At 37.8% G+C, this 14,499-nt stretch overlaps 1 protein-coding gene across 3 annotated transcripts in view; it reads right to left on the reverse strand.

The window, feature by feature from the left end:
* The window catches only part of GRM3 (glutamate metabotropic receptor 3), an 85,039-nt gene extending 70,793 nt beyond the window's left edge, over positions 1-14,246 (reverse strand). For 2 of the 3 annotated variants that reach the window (XM_069462079.1, XM_069462077.1), the window contains exon 1: positions 13,779-14,246. In XM_069462079.1, the coding sequence (XP_069318180.1) occupies positions 13,779-14,246 (468 nt within the window). The remainder of the gene's footprint in view (positions 1-13,778) is intronic. The other variant, XM_069462078.1, reaches the window with a different exon arrangement.
* Between the last annotated feature and the right edge of the window lie 253 nt (positions 14,247-14,499).

The following is a 14,499-nucleotide window of genomic DNA, read 5'->3' on the forward strand; positions in this document are numbered from 1 at the left end:
GATGTTTAGCAGAAGCCTTTTCCATGTGTACATGTTCTATCACTTTATATCCAATATTCAAATACTATGAGGTATCCATTTTTTTGTGGTTTTGAATTTATCCAGGACTTAGGTATTGCAATGTTTTCATTGTAGCCTATCAAGTCATTAAGTGACTTTTTTTTGGCTCAAAAGGAATGCTTAGGATGCTGGACTTAGATACTATTATGTTTTCCAGCAGAGGCTATGTTCTAAAATTAGTATTTTTGTAGTTGTAAGCTGGTGTAATTTAGGATGGGCTTCACTTGCAGTAGTTGTTAAACAAACTGTAGCTGCATATTGTTGAATATCTGCCACCATTTTCCCAATATTTTCCCTTCCAAATGAGCTCAACTCTACGTAGTTTCTCTGACTTACCATGTTCTCAAATCTACATGCCTTTGCACGTGTTTTGTTCCTTCTTCTCAGAATGGCCTTTACCACTTGTCTGCTCAGCTAATCCATTCAAGAGCTCCTCCTCTGAGGAACCTTTCTTGGTGCCTCACTTTAGGCTCACTTCTGTGCCCTTTCTCTGAGCCTTTATGTATTTCTCTCATGGCATTAATTAAAATTTGTGGTGATTTCTAGATTATTCACTAATTTCTCCACTGGAGTGAGAAGCCTTAAGAACAGGGAATGTGGATCAAAAATCTGTATACTCAAATGCCTCACAAAGTATGGAGGTGCTCCATAATGGTTGTTAAATGAATGAATTGATGAATGAATTGATAGTTTGCTGCTCTACCATGTAACCATTTCTAATTAAAAGCACAGGTTTCTGTGTGTGGGGATGGAGGGGAATCTGGCAACGGAAAGCTACTGTCAAACACTACGAACAACAATTTGCTGTGCAATGTGTGGATCCTTCCTTCACTAATCATATTCAATTTTTTTTCTACCAAAATGAGATGACACATAAGACAAGGAATTGGTTTACACCTTTAGGAATCTGTAGCCAATGTTTTCAGACCATTAAAATCAATTTCTCAAAATTTCTGTATAACTAGGAGTATACAAAAAGAAGTCAATATTATATCAACTGGATCTGTACATTGTGCCAATGGCCTTAAGACTAGAAACTGATTTTTGTTCTAAGAAAAAAAAATGAAGGGCCTTATCCCTGAAGCATTGGCCTTCCAATCGCAAATACCTAAAGTAAGATTCACAGAAACATATACCTAAGGTAGGCTTCACCATATAAACTGATAGTAAGATCTGCTGGGAAGGTAAGGTTTTTCTGGAGACAAATGCATCATGTACAAGGTACCTAAGCAGTCAAATACTCAGAGCTCACATCGGTTGCTCACTTATTATTCTTGCTTTGGGAATGTCTAAGCTTTATCTTTCCCATAATTAATAGCCAATTATGGAGTGATGCTACTGTAGGTATCCAAGCCATCCTCACTCACTGCTGGGAATTTTGAATTAAAGTCCAATTTATTGGGGACTTTTGCTTCTCTTGACCTTTTTTTTTTTTTTTTTTTTTAGCAAGTCTGAGAGACTCTTCTTCTTAAGATCCCAGGTGTCATGCTTCATTTCAATGATGCTCTGATCATGGGAGCAAAAAGTATGAACTGTAGGAAAAACTTTAGGTAGTCATCTATTCTTTTTCTGTTGTGGAAAAAAAGAATGTGTATTGAAAAATTTCAGAGTCACCTGTGAGTTCCCACATCAGTTCTGTTGTTGCTCTCCCTACTCAGGATATCCATGATGTAACAGTTTCAAACATGAACCCTGTGCTTTCTTTGGTGACACAATGCCAGATTTTTTTTTTTCAACAGAAGACAAAAAGACTATGCACATGTATAATCTAGTAGAAATGTTTCCCACTAAAGTGGTTTTCTATCATGAGGATTCTTTTCAGAAGTTTTATAGTTATTGGCTTCTGAGTTTGTGCTAATATATGTTAAAGGGAACAAAAATAATTGATTTTTTATGTAGACCTATGCTTAGCTACAAAAATTCCAGATGGCAAAGAGGCATCAAATGCTTGCTTCCAAGAAAACTGCTATTTGCAGAGCTGAACTATATACATTTGAAAAATAAACCATTGCTACTGTCCTGGGAATCTGGAGACTTGATAATAACCTCTGTGGATTTGCCTTTGTATTCTGTTCTGTTCACATATCTCTTTGGGGCTTTCTAAGAATAAGCCTACACCTTTAATTGCTTTGTCACACATGCAGCGCTGAATGTTTTGTTTAGTTCTTTTTATTAAATTCCTATACATGAATCTGGAAGAGAACCACTGAGCGCTGCACTTTGAAACATCTGCTACCTCATAACTCAGATTATTACATAAAACAAGTTCTAGAAGTAGTGATGCACTGAGGCCTCAGTGCCTCCCTTATTCAGATTCATCAGGTTGCATGATTAGCTGTACAAAAATCTCAGATTGGCTTGTATTTTAAACTGGAACTGGAGGTGGTATATAGTTGAGAAACTGCCTGAGGAATTCAAGCTGTTCATATCACATGTGTTAATCTGCCCATAAAGGGCCCCAATCACATTTTTATTGCAAAAAGGATTAGTCACTTGTTTTGGGGGGGGGGCACATCACCTTACCTGCAGCACATCTGGGAACATTTTGCCTGAAAACAGTTGACTGGAGCACATGTCTGAAGGCCAGACTTAATCTTGACTTAAGAAATCCTATAATGAAGTATACCCAATGCCAGTTTACTCAGTATAGTCTCAAAAGCCACTAACTTTTACATAAAATGGGCCCCAAAAACACTTGGATCAAAGATGCATATTGCTATTCCCATTCAATAGCATAACTCAGTCCCAGTGATTTTGCATCCAACAAAGGACTCCCTAATCATGGAAGAAATCTTCAAAAATAGCTCAAAGTCAGCCCTGAAATCATTGCACTCAATACCTGTTGTTTGCCAACCCAGATTGTCAGATACTTTTGTTTTTTTTCATTTGAAATTAAGCACTTATGAATAGTAAGGTTATTTTGGTGTTCTCGTAGGCTGAAAGGATATGCAGACCACAAAGGATTCCTTGAATCACATTTCAGGAGACTGACATTATAAGACATGTCAGGTTTCTTGCCATGACACTGCTACTCTGTATTCAAGTGTCTGTCTTGCTCCCTTAATAACAAAGCACTATCATGGGAATAACTTTGTTTCCATGCAGACTTGGCAGGTACTTAGAAGATGAACAAGAAGGTATTTTGCCCACTGAATCAGTCTGCATCTGCTCTGTGCTTCCCTTTTCCCCCATGAATTAATTTTTAAGAGAAATCATGGAACTGAAATGGTTTGGGTTTTGGTCACTAAAAATGGAGTCAAAAGATCTATGTCATATCTAGTTTGAAGTGTGTCTGTATTTGCCGGAAACACCTGCAAAAGCATCACTCCCAGTGTGACTTGACACCAAAAGACAGGTTAGAAACGCATCCTTTAGTGCCTTAGATATTGATTTCTGACAATGTCTCTTGAAGATTTAAGTGCCTTAAGTTGAACTAATCCATATTTTTCTGTGGCTCCTGAAGTCACTTGTATACAATAATGTGACAAATATTGCATTACCAATAAAGAAGGCATTCCTATCTTTGTTGTTTGTTAACCAAAGGACAAAAGCTTTTGGGTGTGTTTGGGAGGAGCCAAGGGCTGTAGCCTAATGTTTCTTTAAATGGTCATTTATTACTTCTGAAGTCTTGTGGCAATAATTTAGGGCAGAGAGATATATGCCATATTATTTGTATCAAATAGAACTGTGTTATTCTTGATTTCCTTCTTAATTGTTCATTACTTCAACAGAGCTGTCAGGCAAAAAATAGAGCAAATAGAGTAGTGGTTCTGTGCACAGGGTTGGAATCAGACAGACCAGCACTGGAATCCCAACTCCTGTGCGACATTAAGCATGTTATTTGAACTCCTTAAGCTTCAGTTTCTTCATCTGTAAAAAGGGAGTGATAGTAATCACTGGTTTATGAAGTTATGTGAGGATTAAATGATAACATATGTAAAGCCCTTATCTCTGGCACGTAGTAAATGCTCAATAAGTGACAGAGATGACAATCATAACTAATTCAGCAATCTCTCATTCATCAAACTTTGATTGATGCCAATCATACAAGGCACTATTCTAAAACCTAGGTTTTCTAAGATGAGCAATGTACCCCCACTAACCTCCAGGAAGTTGTAGTCTGGTGGGAGACAAACATAGCTAAGGATAAAATTTAAGAAATATGCATACAAACAAAAACACTGGTGAAGAACAGCTAATTACACTCCAGGTGAGTCATGCAAGGCCCCCATGAAGAAGTAACATTTAGGCTTGATCTTGAAGGAAAAGTGAAAGTTTACCAGGCAGAGGAAGAGGAAAGAAGTTTTTAGGTAGAGGAGAGGACGCAAGGACATAGGTGGAAAAGTGCACATTTGCTTTAATAGTGTCAGATAGTTCAGTATTATCAGGGTACCCAGTGCCTTGTAGGGATTAGTAGAAGGCAGGACACTGACTTGCAGATAAGGAAAAAGGGATTAGTAGAAAGCAAGGAAGGATAGAGGGATTGTGGTCAGACTGCTAGTATTTTATATGCAATTTTAGGTATTTTGAACTTTATTCTTTAAGAGATAAAAACTATTAAAAATTTTTACTAAGGAAATGACATGACAAAAGTTATGTTTTAAAAAGACTACAGTGGTTGACATCCAACCTGAAAAGAAAGAGGGAGTGGTGATTGGATGGACAAGATATTCATTCTGACTAGGCTGTGAGTTCTTGGAAGCCAGGGAACATGTAATCTCAATAAACTAAATAAGTTAACAATAGGAATATCAAGATTGTAGCTTTAAAAATTTTGAACCTACTTACAACTATTTTATTTGGTTGATAGTAATTACTCAAGTACTTGTATTTTAATTTGTCCTCCTGTTTGTGTCATTACAGGTCACCTTCAATCCTTGGATGGAAGCAGGTCATAAATAATAATGGTTGGTTATTGGAGAAAGTCATGTGATGTAAAAAGGTTGAAGAACTTTTAAATTCCTTGAAGCATCTCAGAAAAGATAACAAAAAAAACTTTCTTTAACATAGAAATAAGAGCTGAGAGTCAGTTAAGTAGCCATTGATAACAGCTGAAAATCTCTGGATGGTACAAACCTGCAGCATTTATTGTTGCATTTCTTTAAATCTTGTGTTAATATAAATGATATTTCATAAAACTACTTTGTAAACATAGGTACTATGTGCTTAATGCATATGTATATTTTTTATTTAGATGGAAATTACTTTCTTATAGAAAAATTCTGAACAAATTTTAGATCACCTTTTCAACCACATCTGTTTTCCACATTGGGAGAGCTTAATTGCCTGGTTTGCATTCTGTGGAGCCTCACTGTGAACCTGATGGCACCTACCTACACTAGAGGCACAGTGCCAGGGAGGAACCAACTAGTTCCTGGGATGCACACCCTATAAATTCAAACCTATTAAGAGATGGCAAATCTCCCAAGATGCTTTGCCATCCTGACCACTTGGCAAAGAAATCTCATCTATGTTTGAAACAGGATTTTTGAAGGTGTTTTTCTATTGTATTCTCCCCTGCATCGCTCCCTCTGTTGGCCTGTGAAGTCAAAGAGTTGGCAAGAATCACGACTTTGTTACTAGTGACAGAGGGATTTCCACAATATACCAGGTGGTGATGTCAAAAATAGCGACACCACAGTTTTAGTGTTTGAAGTCCCACTGATCTACCGCCTGGAGTATTGCTTGCTTAGAGTTTAACTGCAGGTGTTTTTGGAACACTATTCTTAAATTCCCAAAGTCCACTAATTAGAAAAATACTCTGTGAGTTTTCAATGATACTTTTTTTTTTATATAGATCAGTAGAAGCACTTTTACTACATTAAATCAATGGACTTTCATTATTATAAACTGCTAAAGAGTTGGCTCCTTCCACAGTGAAATACTGAACCTTGTACATATTGATCCACTAAAAAGGCACATATTTAATGGTAATTTGGAAAGAGAACTTTGTGTCATTAAAGCAAAATCATATCTTAGGTCTAACTAAAAGTGTCAGGACTCTCATTTCAATTATTTAATAGTTTACCTATTAATCTATAATTATAGCATAAAACACTTGCTGCTCTCTCAGCGATGTCTGTATTCCTTGCTTTTCATTCTATGACCTCCATCATAGACGTGTGACCTGCAATATAAGCCTGGTTCACAGCCATGGGCCATTCTATTGCCCTGTGAACTGATGCCCTGGGAACAGTGATCTTGATGGTAACCTCTTGTCTTTCGCTAGTTTTTGAAGAAAGGCATGACAGAAGGGGAATTAATTAAGAAACAAGTTAACCTCAAAGCAAAGAAAAAAACAGTGTATCTTGGATAATTACCTCTGATGAGACATTTCTACAATGAAGCAATGTTAACAAAAGCATTTTTAATGGCTGTTGCTGGTGCCTCCCTCCCTGTGATAAAGTCCTTGAACAGCATTGACCTTTCTTGGAGGAGGTGAAGCAGGAGCAATGGAGGGAGGTTTTAAAACAATCAGCTTTGTGAAATTGCTTTAGAATGAAATGTCTGGGAAGGAAATAAATAAAATGATTTTATCTAAGATAACTTTTGAGTCAGGTTTTTTCTGAAGCTGAGACTATGTGAGGGAGTGATTAGGACAGCAATGAGGGAGGCAAGCTATCTGGATTCTGCTATCGATTCTGCTACTTGTAAAGTGATAGAAACGTGAACTTGGCACTTGACCTTTGTGAGTCTCAGTTCCTCTTGGAACTGTTCCTCTTGGACCCAGATGGGAGATTTTGAAAGTAAAAAACCTAACAGATAATATCTACTAAAATGTTGAATGCTGGATTAGTATGTAAGGCACTATTTTTATTGCTTTTCATGTATTTTCTTATTTAATTCCCACAAGAAACCCATGAGAGAGGTGCGATTAATAGCCCCATCTTAGATGTGAGGAAAGAGACAATGAGGGGGTAAGTAAATCCTAGTCAGTCTGCACACTGGGGTTTTAATCATTGTGCTGAAGTTTTCCAAGAAACACACACTAAAAATAGTTTATAGTAGTAACTTATCCCTGCTATAATCATTGTTTTTACAATTTTAAACTCACTAAATGCAATTGCCATTTTTACTTTTCTAGTGATAGAGACACTAGTGACAGATTAGCAAATGGACTTCTAATACTGTCACTGTGCTTTGCTTGAGGACATGACGGTGTTCCCTCCTCCTTTGTGTTAGATACCAGTACAGCATCTGGTATATGGTGGGCACTTTGCGTATTCTTTCTGTGGGGAAATAGAGCTAGATTAGAAGAAGGATGGGGCTCTAACATCAGCCCAAATGGCCCTGACTGTCCAGTTGTGTTCAATCTTGCATAGTCTTCTCTGGAATAGTTGGTCTAAGGACAAATGGCGTGGAACCCCTGCAGCTGCTCTCAAACCAAGGCATCTTGTGGCACATGTGTACAGTAGAGGTGGGTAGGGGGAGGGGAATTTCGTCCCACATGCTCACCTTGCTACATTATCTGTCTTTTATATCAAATCCATTGTTTTCCATTGTAGGAAATGCTTAGCTTCATTTATGAACATCTAGACTGATCTAGAATAGGTAGGTCATGGCTGTGAGCCCTAATTTAAGATTTGCATAGGGATTTGCAGGCTTCTGAAAGTACAGCAAGTCAACATCTTTCAATTCTTACCAATTGTAAGCAGGTTATCAATTCTTTCAACTATTCAAAAAATATTTACTCTGTACCTGGTTTCAGCATTATTCTAGATTCCAGCAATATAAAGACAAAAAGATGTGCTCCTAAATTCAAGTAGCTTATAGTAATAGTTTTGTGGAAAATATATATGCAAGTGAAAAATTATGTTTAATAAGATAGTGATGGAAGTATGTGTTTATGTAGTGGGAGCTTGGGAAAGGTTTCTCAAAAGGGATAGTGTTTGAACTGAGAACTGAAGGAGTGTTGGATTTTGCAAGGCATACAGACAGCAAAATGACGTTACATTCTAGGTGGCAGAAAGAGTGTGTTTTCTCTTTTGTGAAAGACTGTGCACATACCATCCTGTAGACTATAAGAAAGCAGGGAGACTTCAAAGGAAGGTTTTCTGTCTACACAGATCTAAAAGTCTTTTTCCTGTTCAACACTATTCTTTTCTGTTCAGTCTGTTATTCTTTCTCATCTCCTAGTATTTGTGTTGTCAACTGATACTCGGGTCCTATACTTGCACCTGTTTTATGTATGGACCTGATGTTTCCCAATTTGCTTATGCATCCTTCAGGGGCTTGTAAGATGTCTACTATTTTAAATTTTTATTTTATATTCTTTTTATTCCATGTCACCAAGGCTCTCCACAATAATGTTGTACTGTACCTAAAATATATATCCTTAATAAATGCAACCCTCATTGCAATATGTAGGCAAATGAGATGCTTAATTTACCAAATTCACAAAGATGCTATTATAACTAAGTGAAACAACAACTGACTGGACTTCTGCTTCAAAGTCATCCTGACAGAAAAGAATCTATTATTATTATTTCTCTTCTTGTTTTAAATATTAATACTTCCTTTGGAATCACTTATACCCTAATAGGAGAGAATTTTGATAGTGCAACATATAATTATAAAATTAAGAAAGACTCTTAAATGCCATATGGTTCAAATACTAACATGTTGCTTCAGTCTTCTCAATAATAGGACAGCTTTTGCTTGAATAACTCCTGTGACAGAGGACTCACTTCCTTCCACCCCACTCCTTTCAGGCTATCTATTTCATTTATAAAAACTCTTCCTTATGTTGGCTCTAAATATGACTTGCTCTAGATCAGTGATTCTCAGTGAGGAAAGGGGATAATTGTGTAACTTGCCAGGGAATGGAAACCTTTTGGGATGTCATAGCTTGGGGTACTGCTGGCATCTAATGGACAGAGGTCAAGGATGGTACTAAACGTCCTACTATGTACAGGATAACCCCACACAACAAAGAATTGCCCAGCCAAAAATGTTGATAGCAGCAAGGTTGGGAAACTCCGCTCTAGAGTCAGTCTATTTATCCACAGAGAAAGTTTAGCTGTTTCCATTCAGCGGTCCATCACGTACTTGGAGACAGCTAACTACAGGAAGGCTTTTGCGCCCTCAAGTTCTGCAATTATTTTTCTGATGCTCCTATAATAAGACTAGCAATTCATGTGTGACTTTCTCCCAAAGCATTTGAATTTAAAGGAGGAATTAACCACTGAAAGAAGGCAATACTTAATACAAATCAATCAGTGGTGGTCTATTTTAGCTCTGTGGAATTGAATGGAGGAAGTATAATAGAGTGGTATGTTTATGTGTTCATCCTCCTACCCCATATAGCTAAAATCTATGAAATTTACTGCAAGGAATTTAGCTTCAGGAGTTAGCCTTCTCAGGGATACAATGCATGGCATGTCCAAATCCATGTCATGGTAAACTATGTCATAATGACCGTCTCCCAGAGTTGGAGTGTTCCTGGGATGTAGACAGTGCTAAAAATTCTGACCATACCAGGGATAGGAAAGAAGTAGTAGGATCCTTTTAAGGCTCTCTTCTGTCCTTTCTATGAGCCAAACTTTTAGATGCCATCTAACCTAAATCCCCATTTGTTGCTCAAGTCACTTTAACACTCAGGAACAAAGCAATAACTAGGTCAATTTATACCTGCCACGTTCCAGCTAAAATTTGCTCCATCTAGGCAAGAAAGACTGAGGAAATGATACATTCTCTGAAAACAATGAGCAACATTTCAAGGAACATTTTCAACCGGACAATGTAGGAGCTAACTACAGTCTATTTGAAAAGCACAAGCATAAACGTTGCTTCAAAATAAGTACCATGTAGACAATTGTCTAGCTAAAGGCAACCGACCTGATTCTCTTCTTGAATACTGTTTTCCCCGAAGTGGGTGGATTGCAGGCTTTTAAAGAAGAGCAGGATACAGTCTTAAAAATTCTTTGAAAAGAAACATAGTCACCAGAGAGGGTGAATAGACCCCATGTATATTCACTAATACAGAAGGATTTTGGTGCTAGCTTCCATTGATTACTGAATTAAGAAATCAATTAAATCAATTGCTTTATAAAGGGGACCACCATAGACTGATTTGTCGTACTTAATAAGAGTGTTGGGAAAATAATTATCCAGTTTCTTCATCAGTGGTGATACAACTTAAGCCAACAAGTCATTAAGGATTCCCCCTTTCATGCAGTTTTCTTTATCAGCAAACACTGCCTATTGTATGAACTAGCACAGCAGGGGATATCTCCTAGGCTGACTTCCAGAAGAATTCCTCTCCTTTAGTTAGTGGGAAGATAAGAAAAGAAGCTGGAGAGAAAGCACCACCTGAAGCAGTCCTGCTGATAAAGCCCAAATGGGGAGATTACAATGTCTAAACTGACCCAACTATTAATACAAAAGGGAAGATGCACAAATGCTATCATTCTCTGCAGTTTTCTCTCAGCAGGCAATTTGTAACTGAAAACTCTGTTTTGGGACTGAATGTTACAATTAGATGGTAGGAATTTTTTAAATTATGTGATGGATTTGTACTCCCTTATTTCTTTCACAGATTTACCCTCTTCCCCCCCCCCCCATTAGTTCAAGCAAAGACAATTCCCAGTACATATCCAGGAAATGAAAAGTAGGTAAAAATGGATGGCAGTGCCACCAGCTGCCACCACAGTTCCCAGACCCCAGAGTGTATGACGAGAATCAGTCACAGGAGAGCAGTGTGTGAGTACGAGAGGTACACAGAGAAATCCTCCCTCGTAAAACATTTCCCTCACTGGTGGACAAGAGGTCCTCAAACTCATCATTAGGAATTTATTGCTTTGGGTTGCCATTGGCTATATTTGTTAGAATTCTTATTAAACAGCACATATATTTCAAAGGGATAACATGCTTTAATTCTTAGCTATAAAAGAGCCTCTTAAAACTTCTTTTTATTCAAGATGCTTAGCAAAGGCAAGGCCCTGTGTGGGAGGGTTCCTTGGAAGGGTGCCTGGAGGTGAGCGCCTAGACTAATTGCTCCAGCGCCCAGCTTTACCTTAGCCTGGCCCAGTGTGTGGCCCCATCAGAGTCTGAATAGTCAGGAAACCTGGGAGCTGTGGAGGAGGGAGGCCTCTCTCCTTTCCCTTCTTCCTCTTGTCAAGGTTTTTGTTCTCTTGCACGTGGATATTTGATCAGCCTTTTCAGATCCAGCATCTCATTGACACTATGGCCCTATTAGCCTTTCTCCAGTGCAACTTTCATTCTATTACTCATCCTCAAAATCTTTCTAAAAGTGATTTCTTACCCTGTGAGCTACATGAACTATTCTGAATTATAGTCAATGTTATAATATTTCATAGTAGTATTGGACCCTCCAGCCAGATTTTAAGTTTCTTAAGGTCAAGGCTGTGTTCTATATGACTTTAGTGTTCTCTCTAACCCCCGTCACAGTGCAGTGCACACAGTAGGAGCTTAATACAGATTGACTTGCTGATTAACCCCATGGGGGACCAGCAGTAACTTCATGGGACCACTTGGCCATGGGGAAGGCCACAGAGCTGGTTTTAACTGTAGCTTGTCCACTGACTTTTTTTTTAGTTTTAGGGACATAATAGTTACCATTAATTGAATCTGTTAATTTTTGGTGAGGCATTTTTCATAGATTTTTCTCAATATATCTGTTCAACAAGTTTTTGAGGTAGAGGCTATTTGTCTCATTTTACAGTTTAACCAGCAAATGGTGGAGTTGGAATTCAAACCCCAGTCTTTCTGATGCCAAAATCTGTACCTTTTCCATTATAGCATGATAGTTTTGGTTTCTTTATTTATATTCTGGAGATAAAAACCATATCAGCATTTGTGGCTTTATGGTGATATTGACTAGACAAATGAAATAATAAGCCAGGTCTTTTGATGAGTAAGAAGTGCTTCCTCCCTTGAGAAAAAGTACAGGGTTTTAGTAGCCCACATTTTTTTTTTCCTTAACCAGTTTGACCTCTTCCAAGAGGTACATAGGTAGTAAAAGAGTAAAATTAGATTACAAAAGTCTATTTGCAAGGCATAGTTTCTTAATTACCTTGGATAAATTGATATTTACACATCTGCTGTAGAGTACTATTTACTGTAGTGGGAGAAACTAAGGTCAGAAAAAGAATCCCCTACTGTGGTAGTATTGGGTATAATATACATGTTTATGAAATGATTGGCACTCATCTGATAAAATTATGATTGAAGTATGACAGATACATATTTTTAATTATCTTTTCTCAAATAGCAAATTCCATCTCTCCTGATCCAAGTATGGAAATAGTGGCAAAGTTAACACGATGTGCTTTGAGATGTGCGATATTTTCTATCCATCTAATGAACTCCAAGGGTGTTTATGAAAAACCAATTATCCTAATTACTCATAATATGACTGTGTGCTCTGAAGAAGGAAAGAAATTTGAAATAGCTCATTTCGAACAGCACAGAATTATACCTAGAATTTTAAATGCCACAAATCTGGGATATAGAAATAAGGTTATTCCAATGCAAATAGAGCAAATTTAAGTGGTTTGTGACATATAAAGACAACACGAGTGCAATATGGTTTCCCTTAGTGCATGGGGCTTTGATTATAGTAATTTGGTAGGAGGCAGAGTGTATGACTCTTATAATCATAGACTTTGATTACTGTGACATTAGTGCTCTCACCAGAAAAAATATTGAACTTAAGATAGCATATAGAAAGCATATGAAGTAGTTAAAAGAGCACACAAGTCCAAAAGATCTGAGTTCTAGTTCTTGGGCTGCCTACCAGTGGGCATTTGCATGAAAACAATCTTTCTGGTTTTCTGGGGATTGGAAAAATGAGAAGATTGAGCTCGATGATTTCTCAGCTCTTTTATATCTCGAAAATTCAGTAACTCTGTAAGTGAGCATCACAAGAGTTTGAATAATGTTTCTTCTTTCCCCAGCAAAATTATGGAAGCCAGTTATCAGTGTTTTTTTCTAGTTTAAGTTGTGTGTTAAAACGATTTTCTTGTTTTTGTGGTAGTAATCATCTGGCTTCTCTGCATAGATTTTTAGGTTCATGTCCTGAGAAATTGTTTATATTTTATCTCTGAACAAAGCGATGCTTTATATTGAAAAAAAAATAAAGTTCTGTGATATTATACCTTCTTGTGTTTGATTGCATCAATGTCTTCTAATCATTACTTCATATTACATCGACATTGTTGTGTAACTTTCAGCACCTGTACTGTGGGCATGGCATGGTTACTTGCTCCTTGACTCCGGCCTGAATCCTGTGAGTTGCTTTGGCTAAGGGGATGTTAGCAGATGTGAAGCAAGCGGAAACTTGAAAGGGGCGTGTGCAGTAGAGTTTGCATTCTCTTGCACCTCTACATCACTCAGAGAAGAACATGGCTGGGAGGAAGAGGAGGATAAGAGACAACCTGGACATAGTCACCCCCAGCTAAACTCAGCCTCCATCAGCTCATACCAGCTGATCTTCAAACTTGTATGCTAATAAATGTTTTAAACCACCAAATTTTGGGGAAGTTTGTTATGCTGCAATTGCTACCTGATATACTTGTAAACAATTTTCATTGGTAGAAAAATGTTCTGTCTACAAACCTATATTATCCAATACCCATAATAATTACCTTGTTAAATATCATCCACAGATGAAATTAGTAGGATATTTTCCTTTTGTTCCCACAAGACGTAAAAGCAAAGAGACACAGCCTATCAGCAACAGCACTGGCCAATCTTACCTGTATGGAGACACTGCTGTAAGAGCCGCCAATGACCCCTGCAATGAGCAGTGGCATGTTTTCTTGAATGGCATAGGATCCATCAGGACACATATACTCAGCTTCATCCACTTTAGTCAAAGATGCTCTGACAAATTCCAGTGATTGCTCTAATGCATAGGTATCCCTTGAACATGTATCCAAAATGTGAACACCCAGCTTCACTCCTGGTAGCAAGTAGTTGTCTTTGTTGATTTCATCAATAGCAAACAACATGGCTTCCAGGCGTTGGATCCCTCGATCTTCATTGATTCGCCCACATTCTTCAGTTCCAGTGCCTTTTTCATTAATAGGAAATAGGCCCCCTAAAACAAGGTCACCTTCTATTTTAATCTCCCTCCTTAGAAAGTTATGGTCCCCTAAAGAGAGTAAAAATCCTTTTGAAAATAAAGCTAGGGTAAGAACTTGGAGTCTTGTCAACATCTTCATGAGTCCTGTTTCTGTACTTCTGGGAGATATCAATGGTGGAGCCAATGTTGCCGCTAGTTCTCTCTCATTTCCGAAATGGATCTTTGGCCTGCCCTTCAAATAAGGGAGGAACAGACTAACAGAGCTTGTCACCAAATTCCTAGAGAGATAAAAATTATATGAATAAAAATGACAAAGAAAGCAACAACAATTACATTGATGGTCCATTCCCAACCAGACCTTTGATGGGATAATGACTCACAAAACCATTCAC

The sequence above is a fragment of the Eulemur rufifrons genome, chromosome 29 (genome assembly GCF_041146395.1).
Source record: "Eulemur rufifrons isolate Redbay chromosome 29, OSU_ERuf_1, whole genome shotgun sequence".
Lineage (NCBI taxonomy): Eukaryota > Metazoa > Chordata > Mammalia > Primates > Lemuridae > Eulemur > Eulemur rufifrons.